Source organism: Carex rostrata, chromosome 23, assembly GCF_964058835.1.
Source record: "Carex rostrata chromosome 23, lpCarRost1.2, whole genome shotgun sequence".
Taxonomy (NCBI): Eukaryota; Viridiplantae; Streptophyta; class Magnoliopsida; order Poales; family Cyperaceae; genus Carex; species Carex rostrata.
This window is the reverse complement of record NC_135940.1, coordinates 7,769,070-7,790,455: the sequence shown is the minus strand read 5'-3', so window position 1 is coordinate 7,790,455 and position 21,386 is coordinate 7,769,070. Positions and strand designations below refer to the sequence as shown.

Here is a 21,386-nt window from a genome sequence, read left to right as displayed (position 1 = left end):
TCCAAATTTGATTTGTCCGGTTAGAATTGTTTTTGAAAACTTGGTAGTAGCTACCAAGATTCGTGAGGGGGAATCGAAGAGTGTTTACAAGTACACAGTTGATTTGAATAAATTTCAAAGTAATACGAATAAATTTTGATGTAAATTGAACGATTAGATATCAGAATTAGCTGATGCCCGATCGATTTCATTATAAAATACTCTTTATAGGAAAAACAACAGCCTCGCTTGCATAATTTGAAGGATGTACATGGAAAAATCAAAACTATCTTATAGCCAATGAAGGAACTTGACCCGAGCTAAATAAGCAAATAATTCTAATTCTAATTGCATCTAGTAATAAGAAGAAGAAAAAAAGTAAAAAAACGAAGTTCGTGAAGGGAAATTGTGAAAAGCTAAATTTGAATATATGCGGTAATTAGCTTTTAAAATTTTCCAACTTATTAAAAATTTGTTTGTAAGAATCAAATGTACTGGAGAATTATTATTTAGTTTAGTGGCAAAGTCAATGCTATCTGTACGAGAGATTATAAATTTAAAATAAAAAAAATAATATTTTTTGTGAATATTAAATTGTTGCATAGTTTGACCCTTACAAAAACAAAAACAAAAAAAAAGGCATAGTATAAATAGTGCCAAATCTCACATCTCAATGAAGAAACGCAAAACTAATCTTATTAGAAAATTATTTCAAAATGAAAACATTAATGCACAGAAGATATAAATAAATGACCAATGAATTCCACTTTATGACAGAATCCACAATTAACTGAACCCCTCCAAGTCTCCAACTTATGTCCATGAAACATCTTTGTCAATATTTTACCTCTTATGGGCCAATGCATGGAGGGGGTTATGTCATGACTCATCAGTGAGGCTTAAATACTATGAATAGAATAAGATATTTTCTACTATTGTTTCAAAAATATATTGTGTAAACTTCAAACGATGAATTCAAACTGTTAAAATCGATGTACTTAGTTATTGATGTGATTACATATCAAATTTATAAATCTTTTAGTACATTTGATATAAAATTAAGTAGTCAAAAAATAATTATATTTTTAATATATTCATTTTTTGACCGCTTGACTTAATATCAAATGAACTCAAAAATTTATAAATTTGACATGTAGTCACATCAATAACGAAGTATATCGGTTTTAACGGTTTAGATTCGTCATTTGAAGTTTCATATGATAAATTTTTTAAGATAATAGCACGGAAGACCTTATATTATCCATGAGTAGAACTAGGGTGTTACTAAGTTCACCAAGTCCATTTGTGAACGGCCATTTTTATTAATAACCCAAAAAAAACAGTTTTTTACAAAAGTAACCCCAAAATCTGAGTTTTTCCAAATATAACCAAACCGCCAGGCATGCTGGCGGTCCAGTTCCTTACCAGACCGCCAGGAACCTGGGCGGTCCAGTAGGGACCAGACCGCCAGCGTTCTGGACGGTCCGCTTTTTTTTTTTTTTTCTTAATATTTTCATTTGCTTAGAGTATTTGCCAAAAAATAACGTCATTTAGGGAGAACCCCTGAGCATCCGAAGCATCAGAATTAAAAAAAAAAACATCGTTTAGTGCCTCAAAAATGCAGTTTAAGTTTTAGTACAACAATCGGTATTTTGTTTAGTTAAAAGCCTAAGAGATTATTCAAGAATTATCTATAAACAGCCGACACGAAAGCTAAAAAAAATTCTCAGTTATTAGTGTCGCCTATTTATAAACAGCCGACACTAAAGCTAAAAAAATTTTATTTTAAGTCCCGCGCACCTCTTTCAAACGCACGCCTAGGGTTTAAAACATAGCCTTCACTTCGCTTCACGCTTCTCTCTGATCTGATCTTCTCAAACCTAGCCGCTTCTTCTAGGCAAATACCAGAAGATGTGATGCAATATGGTCATGCGCATGCTTCACGAAAAGGGCCGTAACTTTTGATCCGTCCGTCGGATCGGGCTGAAATTTTGACAGGAACTCCACAGCCCAAGTATCAGCCCGATTAGTGTCGCCTAATGTTCAACACTAATACCCATAAACAGCCGACACTAATTCCAAGTTCTCCACTAGTGAATAATCCAATTATTCTCTCTCTCGCTCTCCAATTATTCTCTTAAAAAAAAAGTTGTGAATCAAGACCAAGTCCTTAGTAAGTGTTATCTTTAGACTCGTGATATCCAACTGACAAATCAATTGAAAGTTATAAAGAGTTAAGACATCACTTATAAATATATCAAATGTTTTATTTTTTGGCAAATACCCTAAGAAAAAAAAACTAAAACTTCACAAATGAAAATATTAAGAAAAAAAAAAAAAAAAAAAAAGCGGACCGCCCAGAACGCTGGCGGTCTGGTCCCTACTGGACCGCCCAGGTTCCTGGCGGTCTGGTAAGGAACTGGACCGCCAGCATCCCTGGCGGTTTGGTTATATTTGGAAAAACTCAGATTTTGGGGTTACTTTTGTAAAAAACTTTTTTTTTGGGTTATTAATAAAAATGGCCGATTTGTGAACTCAACTCTAAAACCAATCGGATTGGTTTCAAACGACGAATCCAAACCGTTGAAATTTACCTTTAGAAGGTTTATAAATTAATTTTAGTGCATTCATTTTTTGAATGTCTTTTGACCACTACTTGACTGTATACAAAATTATTTTTTATTTTTTTGCATATAGACGAGTCACTCTCAAGGTAGAAGAATTTCAACGGTTTAGATTCATCATTAAAATTCAATCCAATAATTTTTAAAATTGAGTTCTTAGGAACACCCTAGTTCTACGCATTATCTATAGTACTTAAGTTTTACTCTTAATAGTATTTATTGGAGCATTTAATGTCATGTTGTAACCTCAAGGTGAACCTTTTACTTTAATAGCAACTGGCAGCCTCTGCCATGGATTCTAAAAAAAAAACAAAAGGCCAACCACACAAAAAATTTAACATTTAAACTTTAGGAATATACAATTTTCACAAAGACCCACTAAAACTCTAAAGCTAAAAACATATACACTGAATGTAAAAAAAAAAAGACACCATTTGGAGGGACTTTTTTCATAAACCATAATTAATAAAAGGTTTTTTAGGGAATCAATATGATTGATTTTTTTTTTTCAAAAACCATAAGGACCGTGGGAACCCCACGGTCTCAAATTGATTTTTTTTTTTTTTTTTTTTTTTTTAAAAACAGATTTTTTTTTTTTTCAGACCGTGGGGTTCCCACGGTCTTAATTTTTATTTTTTATTTTTTTATAAAACAGAATTTTTTTTAATTTTTGTATTAAAATATTAGAAATGTTGAATATATTTCTTTGAAAATAGATGAAATACAATATAATTTGATTTATTAGAAATATTGCAATAAATAACCCGGATCAATATTTTTCAGGTCGGGTTTTTCGCGGCTGTAAGAAAAATTAATATATTTCTTTATGTGTTATTAGAAAAAAATAAAAATGCTTAGATTCTGAGTTATTGATCCCGGTTCAAAAGTCACTTCTAGGTAATCCAAAAAATATTGTGATATTTCTAGTAAATTTAATTTATGAAAAGTTGTATCTATTTTTGAAAAAAACAATAACTTTTAAGTTATTCAATAATTGTTATTAAAAAAGAATTCTCAAAATAGATATAACTTTTTATAAATTAAATGTCCTAGAAGGATCACAATATTTTCTGGATTATCTAGAAGTGACTTTTGAACCGGGATCAATAACTCAGAATCTAAGCATTTTTATTTTTTTCTAATAACACATAAAGAAATATATTAATTTTTCTTACAGCCGCGAAAAACCCGACCTGAAAAATATTGATCCGGGTTATTTATTGCAATATTTCTAATAAATCAAATTATATTGTATTTCATCTATTTTCAAAGAAATATATTCAACATTTCTAATATTTTAATACAAAAATTAAAAAAAAATTCTGTTTTATAAAAAAAAAAAAAAAAAATTAAGACCGTGGGAACCCCACGGTCTGAAAAAAAAAATCTGTTTTTTAAAAAAAAAAAAAAAAAAAAAATCAATTTGAGACCGTGGGGTTCCCACGGTCCTTATGGTTTTTGAAAAAAAAAAAATCAATCATATTGGTTCCCTAAAAAACCTTTTATTAATTATGGTTTATGAAAAAAATTCCATTTGGAGTCCACAAAAAAGACACATCAGACTGATCTGACTGAAAATCAAAATGCTCTAGTACAATGTTATTCTCTTTTTTTGAAATGATTGGTAGTGGCTACCAATATTGTACGATGTTTTTCTCATCTCTTAAAAGCATGCTTGGCAGTGGCTACCAACAGTGTACAATCTTTTTCGTACCTAAATTAACTAAATGAATGATAGCTCTCATATCAAACCCAAAAGAATAAAGTTCACTACTAGCTAAAAAAATTTGTAGTTCGTAATTCGATTAGAGTTTGATTTGAGTTTGATTGTACACTATTGGTATTGCCTACCAATAGTGAAGAGTCTTTTTCATACCTAAATTGACTAAATAAATGATAGCTCTTACATCAGCCTCAAAAGAATAAAGATTACTACTAAATTTACCTCTAGTTTCAATCAAAACTAGGGGTGGCAAAAAAATTCATAGTTTGTGATTCAATTTGAGTTTAATTTGATTTGAAATTAGTTCGTTTGAAACAACTCAAATCCAGTTCGGTTCGAATCTTATTCAAATCAAACTGGCTATAATTCGTTCGAAATTGATTCGCGAACTATTTAGGTTCGAATATCAAATAATACAACTAATGGATTCAACCATTAATTTTAGTAATGCAAGAACCAAACTTATATCACAGCTCAAAATTGTTAATATAATAGTAACTTATAATAGGAAAATGTTTCAGCAGCGTAACAAATGAACAATAGAATAAGTTCTATTTGACTAGGTCCATGCCGTGATTTTAATCAATCCAACAGCTTAAAAAGGTAAGAAAATCTTGAACTAACCCATAATCCATTAGTGTGAATTCGTGAAAGGTAAAAGGAAACTGTGTGAATTTTTTTCTACAAGAAGAAAACTGATGCATAAACTATCGGTATAACTAGGGCTGCCAAAAAAATTTGTAGTTCGTAATTCAATTGACTTTGATTCGAAAAATGTGTAGTTCGCAATTAATTTGATTCGGAATTAGTTCGATTGGAAACAAATCAAACTCAATTCGGTTCGAATCTTATTCAAACTCAAACTCAAACTAGAATAAGCTTGATTCGGTTTAATTCGTTGCCACCCCTAATTAAAACCTTCCAAATATTAGTAGGCCCGGAGCAATTAAATTTTCCACCACCATTTTGCTAATAAAGAAGAATAAATATTTCTTTCCCTCAGTTTATTTTCCTCATCCATCTCTCAATCATTAATTATATGAGGGGACCACAACTTTCAGCCCAAAAAGACAAATAAAAACCCGTATCAATCATTAATAATGTGGGGGACTGCTAATTAACTGGGGGACCACTTATATGTGAAAAACTTTACAACTGATGTGCGTAAATATGTATACTTATACACGCAAGTATTAACATCTAATATAGTAAGTGTTCATATGTAAGATATCAAGTATTTCTTTAAACAATCTTTCTTATCACATACTCATTTTTTACACATTTTTAAAGGTGGTTTTTTTTCTTACTTCAATGTCGTCCATATTTCTGACAATCTGTAAATATTTTTGCGAATCTAAAGTCACAGACGTTTTCTACGTAATTTTATCTTTCAAATGATATCCATGATGAAGTATTTTTGAGTTGTCCGCCGCGCAAGTATTCATACCTCGTAGTACAAGTATTTATAACTTGTCGTGATCCCAATCCAGACCGCATCACCTCCAACTTCCTATCTATCGGCTCCTACCGATCCGCTGGCAACAAGGCTTTTCAGGTTGTCACAGACGATTTATGAATACTTTTCCAACGAGATATGAATACTTGCTCGACGAAGTATCAATACTTGCACAAAGGTGTATGAATACTTGCTCGACGTGGTCTCGATGAGGTATGAAACTACATGACAAGATATGAATACTTACGCGACAAACAACTCGAAAGTATGTCATCATGGATCTCATTTGAAAGAGAAAATTACGTAAAAAACGCTCGTGATATTAGATTCACAAATTTCATCACATATCGTCAGAAATATTGGCAAGATTGAACGGGAAAAAAAAACTCACCTCTAAAAACATGTAAAAGATTGGTGTGATGTGTCCAATTTTGTTTTTTAAATACTTGATATCTTAGGTATGAATACTTGCTCTATTATATATTAACACTTGCGTGCATATATATCCATAATTGCGCACGCCAGTTGTAAAATCTATCAAATATTAAGCGGTTCCTCAAGTAGTTAGTGGTCCACCTAGTAAATGAGCAGTCCCTCAACTTAATAATCGATAATGACGCATTTTATTTTGTCTTTTAGTGTTGGAAGTTGTGGTCCCCCTCTTAATTAGTGGTCAACAAAGACAGTTATTGATTGGGGGATAAATGGGGGAAATGAATTGGGAGATAGTTAGTTGATCCCAATAAAGAAATGTTAAATTATCCAAATTTAGAACTTCAAATCTTCCATTTTATTAATATTAATGTAAGAAAACAATCCCTTATAATCAATCAATATATTTATGAAAAAATCCACACGTCCATATGAATCTACTTAAAATTTTATTAATATTTTTAAGACACCACTTAAGGATTCTAATAATACATAAATAATATAAATGAATGGAGGATAAAAGTCAATTTAAGTTGCTAAATTTTTCTAAAAATAGTAGAGGCTTGGAGGGAGGGTAAATATAACATAGCAGTTTTTATTCATACAACACATGAGCCATATACAGCGTTATTTTGACTATAGTGTTTGTACTCTACATAAATTAAAACATAGCTATGTCAAAATGGAAGGAAAGTGGAGGCAGAGGGAGGTCAAATCCTTTCCTCCAATGAATTAGATGACTGGTTTTTTAGACAAGGTTAAAACTATTTAATATTCACAAAGAATTATTTCTTTCGGATTTTGAACCTTCAACCTTTCACACACAGAGCATTATTTTTGTCACTAGATCAAAGACTGGTTTTCAATAAATTAGATGATTAATTTGTTTCTTTTTAGGAAGTTGATAACAATACCCGCGCTACAGTACATGCACTGTACCTGCAGAGAGACCACCGAAAATTAAATGTTAAAAAATAACTTTTTTTGGGGATCGCAAAAACTCCACAATTCGAATTGTTTTTCCTAAAGTATTAATATCTATGCATGGAAGTATTTATAGCTATGAGGTGAACAATTATTTATTGTATGGGTACTGTAGTGCGAAAATAATAGTACCTACAGCATTGTACCTGCGGGGAGACCACCAAAAATTAAATGCAAAAATATAACTTCCTGTAGGGACTGCAAAATCTCCACAATTTTAATTTTTTTTCATACTATTAATATCTATATTTTTTTCTTTCAAATGAGATCCATGATGACGTGCTTTCAGACTCGTCGTCACGCAAATATTTATACCTCGCCGTACAAGTATTTATACCTATACTTGCAAGTATTTTTTACATATGACACTGAAAGTATTAATATCTAAGTATTGAAAATATTTATACTTACACATTGAAGTATTTATACGTATGAGGTCAATTATTTTTGTTAGAAGAAGGCTAACGCGGGGATGAATGGGGAACTCAAAAAAGGATAATCATAACAAGTCACGCATCAAAGTACTAATATTTTTTTAAGTGTTAATATCTTATCTTCTAAGTATTTATAATTACAAAGGTATACATATCTAAGTATTTTTTACATATGACACTAAAAATATTAATATCCTAAGTACTTAAAGTATTTATTCATATGAAGTCAACTATTTTTGTTAGAGAAATGTTCAAGGGCGGAACTAGAAAATAGAGATTGGGGAGGCTGAAAATTCAAATATAGTGTAATTTCATTTTATAACGAGGGCTAAAATGTATTAATGGATATAAAATTTACAATATCTAATGGACCAAACTATAAAATTTTAATTTATGGGGGTGGCTTAGTAACCTTTACCCATCATTGTATTTTGCCACTATAAATGTTGACGCAAGAATGATTGCGGGGATTGTAAAAGGGAAACTATATAATTAGTGAGGACCATAGAAAAATAATGTTGTTGGAATTTTAGAATAATAATTAGTTGAGACCATTATTATTAAAACCGGACCGAACCAGACGGATGGACCGGAAAAAACCAGATCCGGACTCTAATCCGATTCGGTTCAGATGAAAGGCCAAACAAGCATGTGACCCAGAAAAATATAAAAAAGCCGGCCGGTTTGTGCAGAAAACCGATGAACCATTAAAAACCCGGTTCTTTTTTATTTAGTTAATTGTCACGGACTCATGGCTCATTTATTCTTTTGAGGAGAAAAAGGTACCGAGAAAAGGTTGTAGCTGAGGGTGATTATCTGTGAATAATTCTGTACAATTGTTTGTATTTTTATAATATATATTTTTTAAGCAATTACGTTTGAGCATGATAGAAATGCCTTCGCAACATTATTTTTTTAAAGCAAAATTTCAATATACTATTTTTTAATATAGATCGTTGGAATCTTGTTCATCAAAAAAAAATTGAAGAATTCCTATGGCGTTGATTATTCAATTTTAAAATAGAATGTAAAACTAAAACCGTAAAAAAGAAAGCTGTTATACGATGTTTACTTTATAATTTTAAGAATGAGTTATATATATTTTGAGCTTTAAAACATGTGATTCTTGCATTTTAATTATTTATAAATTTATTTCTATAGTACTTATTTAATATTATATGGGAATTATCACTAATATAAAAATATGATTAATTTTGATACTTGTACACATATCTCATAAATATATGTATTTATAAAATCAGCGATTGGACCGGTTGACTCACCAGTCCGACCAGTGAACCGTTGATCCAGAATTTTATCGGGTCGATATCCGGTCCGATTCTGATAACACTGGTTGAGACTATATAATTAGTGGGGGCCATAATACAAATACTCATATTATTTTCGTAAAAAATAAAATGCATACTATACTAATTATACTTCTTCAATTTCAATTTTCATACTTTCTCTCTAAATCTCTGATTCTTTTTGTTTCCTTCGTCTCTTTGATTTTTTTCTTTTTTCTTTTCTCCTCTCTTTTATTTTAACCTAAAAGACACCTTAATGCCGTACTAAATACAAAAATTCGTAACCCATGCAAGCTAAATAATAATTTTACTGCCAAAGAAGGAGAGTTGATTAATTTAATATTAAGACACAGTTTATTAATTTAAAATTTTAAACCCATCGATCAATATATAAACATGTGAAAATCTAGCATAATTATGTCAATGTAAAGATCCTCATAAAATCTAGGTGGCTTCTGTTGGCCACTAAAAAGCGTTTCCTCTACTAAATATGGTGAAAATATTGTGAGATAAATATGTTAATTCCTGCAAGAATGTGAACACATCAAAAATAGCATTTCCGAGGGGATAAATTATAATTGGATGAATGTCGGCTTCTACAAGTAAACAGATCAAAGATCAATATTAATTTACTTATTAATCATATTCCCAAATTTGGTAAAGATATTGCATGTGTTGTTTTGGCTTCATTCCCAAGCGGATCTCCTGCGTTGGAAAGAAGTGCTTAGTCATCCTTATAATTTTAAAATAAAATTAATCATTATGTTAATTTTAATTGAATTTGGTATTTTTTTTTTAAATTTTTTTATATAGTTCAATTCTTCTTAAAATACTAAATGTGTGTTTGTAACTTGGTGATTAGAATTCATCTTTGTAGTTGTGAAGAATCTAAATTGTTTAGTTCAACTCCAATTCATATTCATATTCATACAGCCTATGATCAATGGAGTCAAAATGAAAAAGAATAAATAAAAAAAATACATGACTCGTACATTGCATGAAATCAAAAATAATATATTATCAATATTTTTATCCAAAAATCATTTTTATATCGTCCGGCATTATACTCTGCTTTTGCTTATATATCGGCTTATCTCAGCACTTACCAAGCAAGGAAGACGATTCGTTATGTAATTAGTAAGATGAGGTTTTTTTTATTATTATTTTTAAGGGACGTGATATGAGTACCCGCACTCTCATTCCCTCATTATCCCCTCAATTTTAATTGTTCAATCTCATCCACATTTCTCATGATCTATAAGGAATTTTGCGAATCTAAAACTACAAACGTCTTTTACACAATTTTATCTTTCAAATGAGATCCATGATGACATACTTTCGAGCTCGTCATCACACAAGTATTTATACCTCGTCATTTAAGTATTTATACCTATTATTTTTCACATATGACACTGCTGATATTTAAAAGTATTAATATCAAGTATTACAAGTATTTATACCTATGCACGGAAGTATTTATACCTATGTGGTCAACTATTTTTGTTAGAGAAAGATTGACGCATGGACAATTAGGGAAATGTGATGCGAAGATGCGGGGTCCACGATTAGGGATAAAATACTTACAAGTATAGGTATAAATACTTGCACGATGAGGTATAAATACTTGCACAATGAGGTATAAATACTTGTGTGACGATGAATCCAAAAGTACGTCATTATGGATCTCATTTGAAAGATAAAATTGCGTAGAATACGTTCATGAGTTTAGATTCGCAAAATTCCTCATAAAACGTGAGAAATGTAGAAGATATTGAAAAAAAAACTCACCTCTAAAAACGTGTATGATTCTTCTCCCATGTAGTTTGAGTGACCCCTCTATATAGTTATATCAAGTTAGACGTGCAAGTATTTATATCTTAATTTGCAAGTATTAATTTATTATCTTCTAAATATTTATACCCATGAATTTAATTAAACTTGGAAGATCACAGTGTTGTGAATAACTTTAATTAAACTAGTTAGTTAAGTTAGTTTATGGGAAGTTAAAATATGTTTAAGAGATGGGGGTACAATGCAAATACTGGAGTGTGGGGATTGAAATAATTATTTTATTTTTAATAAGCGCTCTTCTTAAAAGTATTACTCTTTAACTTCGACATTTATTTATTTATTTATTTTAGATATTTCTTTTTAAAATTGAACATGAGTTTTATAAAAAGAGAAAATCTAAAACCATCTGTACTAAAATTATAATTCTTTTTTATTTATTAATATATTGCTTTTTTACGAATGTCAACTTATTGAGATAATTTAACAAGTGACAACAAAGAATAAAGAAGTTAACATGTATAGGTAGGTTTCTTCGTTCTTTAATTTACTTTTTTTTTTTTTAATACTTCGTGACTGTCATATGGCAGAGAGAACCAAGCTAAAAGGGAGGTAAAGAACGGATATTATCAAGTCATGCAATAAAAGGAACCAAAAGTATGCTGTTACCATGAGGTGAATTTATTCCAAAAAAAGTAAAAATATCCATGCAATTGAAATCAGTTTCCTTCATTACAACAATCAGGATAGTGAATTGTAAAAGTGAAGATATTGATATTATTATTTTTGTTTCATGTAGGACACCCACAATAATTTTTTTTTTTAAATATGACTCGCTGAATAACATCAAAATAGAATTGTCAATATTTTTCTATCCTTTTCTTGACCAATATGACTCCCGAAATCTTTGGTACGATTTTCGATAAGTCCAGACAAATCATGCAACAACAACAACAATCAAGTCTTTAGTCTCAAACAAGTTATGATAGACTAGAAATAAAACCCAATCACAATCATAAAATAGACGAATAATTAGTAGTGCATGATTATGATAATAACTAAAATAGACGAAGCAACGCAAGGCTGATGTGGTAGATTCATTTTAACGGGGCTACATCAAAAGTTCACATGCATGTTTTAGATCAGAATGGAAAAATAAAAGTAATAATCTGCTATGAGGAAGAGCAGCAAATGTGGGTCTCACCTGCGGTTTTAGATCAGAATCGTTGTTTTTATTGAAATCTAACAGAATCGTTTTTCATACAATCTAACAGAATCGTTGTTTTTATTGAAACAATCTGACAGAATCTGATGCTAATATGTTGTAAAGATAAAGCATGAGGAACTCAATAAAAACATTTATTTTTCACTTTCGGATGGCTTGCTTTGCTTGATGCTTCTCCGGTTGATTTTATATGTACAGTAAAAAAATTAAAGAATATTTGCTTTTGCCGTTTAAGTTGACATTAGAATGTCAATCGCTTATCTTTACTGTAAAATATATATATGGAAGGAGTACATTTTTTATTTCTTAGAAATTAAAAAATTATTTTTTTGGAAATAAGATGGATTGTTTTTTTTCCTCGATAAATGAATGAGATCGTATTGAAGATTCAGTCTCATTTGAGAGGGGACTAATGGTCACTTATTTTCACAACTTAACACACTTACAGTTACAAGGTGTAAAAAAATAATATAACCGAACTAATAATTTGATTCGGTAGATATATTAAATTATTGATTTAGTTCCCTCTGTGAAATAAAAAAATATATATATATAATTCATTCCTATCCCAACATTACACTCTACGTACCTTGGTTTTCTATTATCTTCTCTATTACCGTATAATGTAATTAACTCTTCTTTGATTTTCAATAACTATATTTGTGATATTTCTACATGAGCCCTCCAGTCTTAGATGTTCGGTTAACCATAGCTCCATTTATGGACAATTCTGATTATATTATCTTTTCTATCTACCATATTTATCTTAATTTTGATTTCCACCAATCTCTAATAACTACAGAACTATTCGAACATAAGAAAAAAAAATTATGAATACTTGAATTTGGAAATAATTAAATAAATAAATTTATTAGGAGTGTGGTGCAACCGTGCAAGGCAAAGATAATTGTATTTAAAGGAGGTAGGCTCGGAGAATTTGACTAAAAATATTCCATACTATATTCTATTTAGACCCGTATGCCACAATTCTCTTATTATTATTACCAATATTTCGAGTTGCATCTAATCCATCTATTATCAATATCTGTCGTGTTCTCTAATTTTCTATTTAGTTTGCAATTTAATAGGCAATTAACGGGGATTATCCTTTTTGAATGGAATCAGCTATTGGGGCTCTTCCCCTATCACACTTTAAATCCAAATCAGCCAGATAGAGTTTACTGGAGATAGACTTCTACGGGTTCTTTTACTGTTAACTCTCTTTATAAATGATTATCATGTAGGGGTATTCCTAATAGTATTTTTAATAATCTATGGAAAGCAAAGATTCCTCTTAAGATCAAAGTTTTTGTTTGATTGCTTCGGCAGGATAAAATTCTTACTAAATGCAATTTACTTGGCAAGCCAATGTAGATTGTGTATTTTGTAGTGCCCCTGAGACTGTAAATCATCTTTTTGTTACTTGTCCATTTATTTCTACTTTGTGGTCTTTGATTGGTAATCATAACAATTTTGTTTATAATTGCACGCATGTATCTGATCTATGGAATTTTGAGTATTGGATGCCATTAAAGGATGCATTATTGGTTGAATTAATTAGGGCAGCTACTTTGTTGATTGTTTGGTTAACCAGAAATAAAATTTGTTTTCAAAATAACCAAGTACCATCTATTAGTTATGTAGCATCTTGTATTATTGCTATGACATCATATTGGTGTAAGACGCGTTTAGATAATTCTTATTTCAAGTTATCATTAATTTTGCCTTTTGATGTTTCTCCTTTGACTCAGATAAGCACCATGATAGTTCTATCAAACTCGGACTCACAGGACAGATCCAGTCCTCTGTTGGATTCAGACGTGGACCCTTCTCTTGGTTTAGAAGGATCATCCCTTCTGAGGGACATGGCAATACTTGATGCCATTGATGCAGCAGCTGGTTTACTCTCTCTTGTTTTGTCCTCTTCTTCTAATATTAGTGATATTAGTGACATTTAGTGGATTTTTTTGTGTTTTTTGCTCTTATGTTAGTTTTGTATCTTGGGGATATTCTTTTATGTTCTTATGTTTTGTGTTTTGTGGATGGTAGCTATTAGTGGTTGAGGTTCCACTAGTTGGGTCTATATTCGGTGCTTTACACTAATTTTGTATGAACTTTGTTGTTTTGCAATGAAACTGGTGAAATATTTCCACTTTTACCAAAAAAAAATTTATTATTATTACCAATAATTTTGGGCATGAATGAATTGAAGCACGAGTCTTCCAATCTCTTCTATGTCTTGTTCTGTTTAAATCACATATGTTAAACCTGTGTAGTACTTGACATATATCACATATTATAAACGAACGAGATATTACTGAAGGATGACTCGAATGCCAAAAGCAAAACAACAAAATACTTGCAGGAAATCTTCTCTAAGTGGTGTTTGACTGTGGACTAAAGCTTAGGAGGTCTAAATTAATTATTCCAACTTAGGCCAGTCTAAATTATTTATGTTTAGTTGAGGTCTAAAGTTAGAGGTATTTCTTGTTTGGTTAGAGTTGATGGAGAACTAAAGTTTTGAAAGTAATTATTTATAATAAAATACTAATTATATAATATTAATAATAACTAGAATATATTATATTATTATTATAATTATTATTTAAGAGGAGGGTTCCAATGCCTCATTTTTTTATACCTCATCATACCTCATATTTTATATCTTCATTTTCTTCATATTCAAAGTCTAAATTGTCGATCCGAACCGTTCAACATGATATCCATACTAAAATATGGTTAGGGATGAAATTTTATTACTATTTTTTAAGATGGGTAGAAAATCACTGTTTTTTGAACGGTTAAAAAACAGTGATTTTGTACCTATCTTAAAAATAGCAAAAAAATTCCAAAAAATATAAAATTTCATCTCCATGCATATTTTAGTATAAATATTTTGTTGAACGGTTCGGATCGACAATTTGGACTTTGAAAACGAAAATATAAAATACGAGGTATGATGAGGTATGAAAAAAATGAGGCATTGGAACCCTCCTCATTATTTAATATATTAACAATATAAGATTAATCATATAATTATACATTAATAATAGTTATTAATAATAAGATACCAATTATATAATTATAAATTAATAATAATTATTAATAAAAAGATACTAATTATATAATATTATTATAATAATTATTTAATATATTAACAATATAAGATATTAATTATATAATTACATATTAATAATAAGATACTAATTATATAATATTAATATTATTAATAATAACTATAATATATTATTATATTATTATAATTATTATTTAATATATTAACAATATAACATACTAATTATATAGTTACATATTAATAATAATTATAAATAATAAGATACTAATTATATAATATTAATATATTAATAATAACTATAATATATTATAATATTATTATAATAAATTATTTAATATATTAACAATATAAGATATAATTATATATTAATTATATATTAATAATAATTATTAATAATAAGATACTAATTATATAATATTAATATATTAATTATAGCATAATATATTATAATATTATTATAGTAATCTCTTATTTAATATATCAACAATACAACTTAATAATTATATAATTATATATTAATAATAATTATTAATAAAAAGATACTAATTATATAATAATTATTTAATATATAAACAATATAAGATATTGATTATATAATTATGTACTAATAATAATTATTAATGATAACATACTAATTATATACTAATAATATATTATTATAATCATTCGAGTTAGGCCATAGTATGGAATAAAATTAAATCACCATGTGAAGTGGTTTAATTTAGGCCGGTCTAAAGATCGACTTATACCATCTTAATCCGACGCAATTAATGCTTATCTAGTGGAATAACGAGGTCTAAACCCCTTTATTCCACCTTTTAGGTCACAATCAAACATGAGGTTAAGCAATTTCAATTATTTTAGCCTACAAATCTCGTGCCTTTAATAAGATGAATAAATGCACGACTTTTAATATAGTCTTTTACTCAAAAAGGTCTTGCAATATAGTCAAGACTCAAGACCTCAGCCCAAGCCCAAAGATGTCGTAGTTTTCTTATTTATACCGTATTTTTCGTAAAATTAAAAATATTTATTTGTATAATTATTAATATTTTGATATATTATTTGAATAGTAAAAAAAATAATATATTTCCAAACTGCCTAGATCAAAATGGACACTTGCATATTGATTTTATATAAATAAAAAAAAACGACGAAAACTTCAAAATATGAAGAAATTTATAATGAAAGCATCAGTTAAGAGGCATGTTTCTTCAACTTGTGAAGAGAGACGAGTTTGGTTGGGGGAAAGATTGACTACGATCGAATTAATTGTGAAGAGTTGAGAAGATTGATGAGAAAATAAAAAACAAATCCCACCTACAACACAAAAGATTGCCAAACGCATCTTAGGAAAAAAATTCCCACCAAGTAAAAAATTCGCTAATTTCGTAATATATACTTTAGCACTATTTATGCTGCCATAAGGCATTGCAAGGTTCAATGCTACAATTGAAGGCAACAACAACGGGAGGAAAATAAAATGAACCACAAAATTATAATTTCAACTAAAATTAGCCCTAAAATAGTTTTGAATCCGGGATATATTCAAAATTCGCACGGTGGAATTCACCAGTATGGTGCATGTTAAAAATATACCGGCTCACTGCTTTCTTGTTAATGTCAAATATGAACCTTAGATCCCTTATCTGTAACAAGATAAAAAAAAAAATTAATAGTAAACATAAACTGATAAACAAGCACAAACATTACAGTACAAATGTTTTAAAAAAGAATTATCTTTTCTATTTTGGCAGGAACTCTTTGTTTAAGCATCTCAATTGGCAGTGTTTTGAGTGTATTAGTGATGAATTTGCAAATGGTGACTCTCTGACCCAATAACCAGAACTCAGAACTCAAACAAACCTAATTGACCTTGAACTCAATAGTCAATACTCAAACAAACCTAATGATAACCTGAATAACCAATAATACCCTAAAAAAATCCAAAATTGAATCTGATCAAATGATCGAAAGAGGGGGAGAGAGAAGAATACCTCAATAAGAGAATTTGAAGTTAAGTTTATGCGTTTTTTGGCAGGTACTTCTTTACTATTCACAAAGAGGGGACACTTGCCAATGTTTTTTATGTGAAACGAGCCGCTCTCGTCCATCTTTATCACAGCCTAAGGCACCAAAATAAGACGAAAATTAAATATTTTAAAAATGTAAATTTAACTAGAAGTTACAGGAATGCCTAGTGTAGGATAATAAAACAAAAATACAACTGATAAAGAGGGTATTAGAACTTGAGTTTTAACTTTAAAGGGGCACATAGGCAATTTGCACTTTCATATCTTGAGTTCTTAAATAGTAGTTAAGACCATTTCAAATGATTTTAAGAGGGATTGAAATTATTCCAGGCAATAACAAAAGTTATTCCAAGTAAAAATGAAAACAGGGTGAAAACCTGTCTGCGGGAAATTTTGTTCGCGTGTCCTTCTTTTCCCAAGTCAATGTCAACTTTCACATCTTCTGTCTCTCTTCCAATTGAAACCTTCATTGTAGAAAAATAATCAGCTTAATTACAAAATATTTCTCTAACAAAATATCAGAAAGTTCTGAAGGGATTGTTATTTACTATAGTAAAAAGGTTTCATAGGTCCCCCATCTGTTATTTGAAAATACCTCAGGACTCTTTATGAAGTACTTCAAATTTCGGCCGTAGAATACCGCAAATGCCCCTCGAGATAAAATGGACCGATTCATGTAGGAACTGGCACCTTGCTCAAGGCGCATGAGACTCTTTCTACTCTCCGCACAGTGGAACCTTGTAACTGCAAAAAGAATCATAGGTGCAAATCCATTAGTTGTACAAACACAGTACTTATCAGCCCAAGTAAAGTAGCATTATTGTTGCTTTACTGAAACAGTTTGTTCTCCCCATAATATAGTCAACTCCTAGGATTAAGAGATGACCTGATCAGTGTCAAACTTTTGAAATTTTTAGCCAAATTCAGCCTCACAAACCATTCATTGTGCAATTACACCACAATTTCATCTAATTTAGGTTCAAGCATATAAATTTAAAAAGAAAAAACAGCTAGTTTTGAAGAATATTAGCATTCAAATTCAAACAGAATTAGACAATCAAGCTGCATTAGCAACTTAGCAATCCGTACCTTCCTTTGCAAGATGATTCTCCTGATCAAACGGGCTTAAATCCATGTCAAGTATCTACATCAAATGACAAAAAATAACACTCAAAGACCATGATCAAGTACAAAATGAACCAATATTTCCAGCTTTTTCATATTGACAATTAACCAATTTGGCACTAATCAATCCATGCAAACTGAAATACTGCTATTTCAAATTCTTTTGCTAGACTTTAGTTTGATTTCGGAGAAAGGAAATGTTCTTGGTTAGGATAAAGGTGCATTCAGTCAAAACTTAAAAAAACACATCTTTTCTATCACATTATGATAGCAGCTCAAAGAACTGTCAGTATCATCCGCAGGTATTGCAATATATAGGGGCTGATCAACATTTGCTAAATGGGGGGTCCATTGACCACCATTTATTTCTACAGACCCTTAAAATTTGTACTATAGATTATAATATTGAAGATAAAATTGCTATATGTATGCTAAATTTGACCCCATTTATTTTAGAAAAATTTTAAGCTGACCTTCATACTTCTTTTCAAGAAAAAAAGAAGTTTGAGAACTATAAATCTTTATATGCATATAAGCATATTGACCCCCGTAGATTAAATTCCTGCCTTCACTGGCAATATATTGCTTCAAATAAAATAAAAAACTGTAAAATGCTGATTTATGACCCATACCATAGCTTCAATGTCAGAAAAACTAGGAACTTCATTGTCGCTCTCCTCAGAAGCTTTCTGTTCTTCGTGGTCTGAAGCGGATGCAGTTGTTAGGTCTAGACCCGGACCCGGACTGGGACCCAGACCTGATATATTGTGTTCTCCTACTACTACTATCATGCCAGCTTGAGTTGATGGCTCGCAGTTCTCAGGCACATCAAATTTACCCCCCATAGGTAAATTTACCGTGTTTGAGTAATAGTCCATCTGATTAACTGCCTGATCTAGTTCTGCTTTATTCAGTTTTTCATAAATCTCACGATTTCCCATATCTTGAGGTACAGTAACGTTATTCAATGCAGGGTTTAGTTCATTTGAAGCTGTACTGTTTTGTCTAATGACATTGGAAGGATGCACCATAGGCACCTTTTGTGGCAAAACAGAAGGTCCCATTGTCCTTAAAGGTTCTAGACTGGTAGGCACTGGTATCAAAGAAGGTGAAGGCGTCACCGGATCCATTGACTTCATTCCGATCAAACCTCCAGTAGTTGGTCTGCCATCAGTCAATGGCATAGCAGAGGAGGCAACCATGTCTAAATTATGCTTATTAACACTATCATTGGGATTAAGGCTAGGGTTAGGATTAGGGTTTGTCGATACATCATCAAAGTTCAAATGAGAGTTGTTGGGTATATCCCAACTTTCAGTGTTCAACACGCAAACCATGAATTTCTCCTCGAGTGGGATGACCTCAGCAGGAACTGAGCTGCAGACTGTATTTATTACATTATTGCCATCGGCACAAGTTGACTCAGTGGCAGGCAAGTCAGCAACAGGCCCACCTGTCTGGTTCGCCACCTCATCCTGTGGGTAGTTCAAAAACATGGAGCAGGATGTATCTGCAATCTCCCCTTCATTCATGAAGATCTCGAAGTCCATTGGTGAAAAAATATAACCATCATTAATATCACTGCTGGATCTGGCCTCCTTGACCTGAGACAGCGCCTCTTGCTGCTCCTCTCTCTGGATAGATTGCCAAATTGGATCTGGGTCCCGTGAAATAGGATCACATCCACTCTTCCCATCACCATCCGACTCGGCCATTTCTAAATCTTCTCTATCTTCAATATTTGGGCATATCTTAGGAGACATAAGGAGGCTATCAGCATAGTCAGGTTGAGGATCAAATTCGGCCCCCCCACCAGATTGATCAGAGAGAAAGGGTAAAATGTCCTCTAACTGCAAGTCATTCTCTACAGCAGTCTCCGCAGGCTGGTATGTACAAACCCGCTTGCGCATGGAATAGTACCGGCTCCTGACAGAATCAGCAGTCCTCTTGTAAGGATTTGGGCTAGGGTTAGGGTTAGGGTTTGGTTTGATGGAAGGGTTTGAGAGAGTACTGGATTCGTACTCAATCATGCGAGCAGAGGCCTCTGATGACACCTCTGAGTCATAGAGTAGGGCCCGCCACCTCTCCTGTAATTCTTTCAAGGAGAAGCGACGAGTGAAATTCACAGCCCCTTTTGCTAATGCCTCTAGAGAAGCGCCAGCCTCCATTGATTAAAAACAAAAATTAATTTAGGATATCACTTAAATAAAAAAAAGGTATTCTTTTGTAAGCTAAGTGCTGTAGAAATTCATAAATTATAAAAAGTATAATACAACCTGGCTTAAAGAGTGGCACTAAGTTTTGACAGTGTTCAAGTAAAAAATCAGTAGAAATGCATACGAAAATGAAAATCAACCAGCACATACAGAAATCCCCCCCCCCCCCTTATTCATCTATCTCCTTTTAACGATTCTAATTTAATATTGCTTCAATTCAACAGTATATATGAGGTAGAATAGTTTTGAATAAAATGAATAAAACCTGAACATTTGCTTTATTTTCTAAGAATCCACACCAGAGGTTGGACTAAGGCAGTATATGGTATATGGTATACTATACTTCCTAAGGCTCTCAACTTAGAAAGGGACAGCAAAATTTTCTATAAAACCATACAATTTTTTGCTAATTTTCTTTTATATTCTGTCTCAACAGAGGCTATGTCTCCTTGTAATTTCGGCAAAGCATGAGATGCCTATACGCAATTTTCCATAAATTTTTCGCCTCCGTCCCTCTTTACAATTACCAAAATAATATAACACCCAAAGAGAAACAAAAAAATCGAGTTAAGAAAAAAAAAATTACCTCTATAGCGTTTTTCAGTAAGATGTCGTCCTCTGGGACCCACTTGGCGACCTCCGAAGAGGATGACGAGAGAGCTCCCATGGTTTCTCTCGTTTCCGATGGAGATCGATAGACAGAGAGAAGCGATAGACAGGACTAGGGCTTGGAAATAGGGAATTTGGGGGTGGAGGGAGAGAGAGAGAGACAGACTGGGGTTTAGGAAAGATGCTTCGGCTGAGCTCCGAGAGGAAGCACCTTTTTGCGCGTTTAGACCCTACGCTAGTTTACAATTGCGTCTAGGTACTTATATTTTGACAACTTTCCCTCCGTTTTTTATTTCATTTACTTTGTTTGGTTGGAGCATCCTAATTTTTAAGAAAAAATTTGGTATGTCTGTCAAAAATCAAAATTCAAAACAT

General features: G+C 31.3%; 1 protein-coding gene across 2 annotated transcripts; it reads right to left on the bottom strand.

The window, feature by feature from the left end:
* Positions 1-16,389: 16,389 nt before the first annotated feature.
* EMB1967 (Forkhead-associated (FHA) domain-containing protein) lies at positions 16,390-21,213 on the bottom strand. 2 transcript variants are annotated; one of them, XM_078324892.1, is made up of 7 exons: positions 20,989-21,213; positions 18,819-20,348; positions 18,151-18,205; positions 17,657-17,805; positions 17,439-17,525; positions 17,026-17,154; positions 16,390-16,677 (listed from the first exon to the last, which is right to left on the bottom strand). In XM_078324892.1, exons 1-7 carry the CDS (start codon positions 21,067-21,069, stop codon positions 16,549-16,551), a joined length of 2,160 nt encoding a protein of 719 aa, XP_078181018.1. In that variant the 5' UTR covers positions 21,070-21,213; the 3' UTR covers positions 16,390-16,548. The 2 variants fall into 2 exon arrangements, with proteins under 2 accessions (XP_078181018.1, XP_078181019.1); XM_078324893.1 differs by lacking the exon at positions 16,390-16,677 and adding an exon at positions 16,789-16,894 and having other exon boundaries at positions 16,935-17,154.
* Between the last annotated feature and the right edge of the window lie 173 nt (positions 21,214-21,386).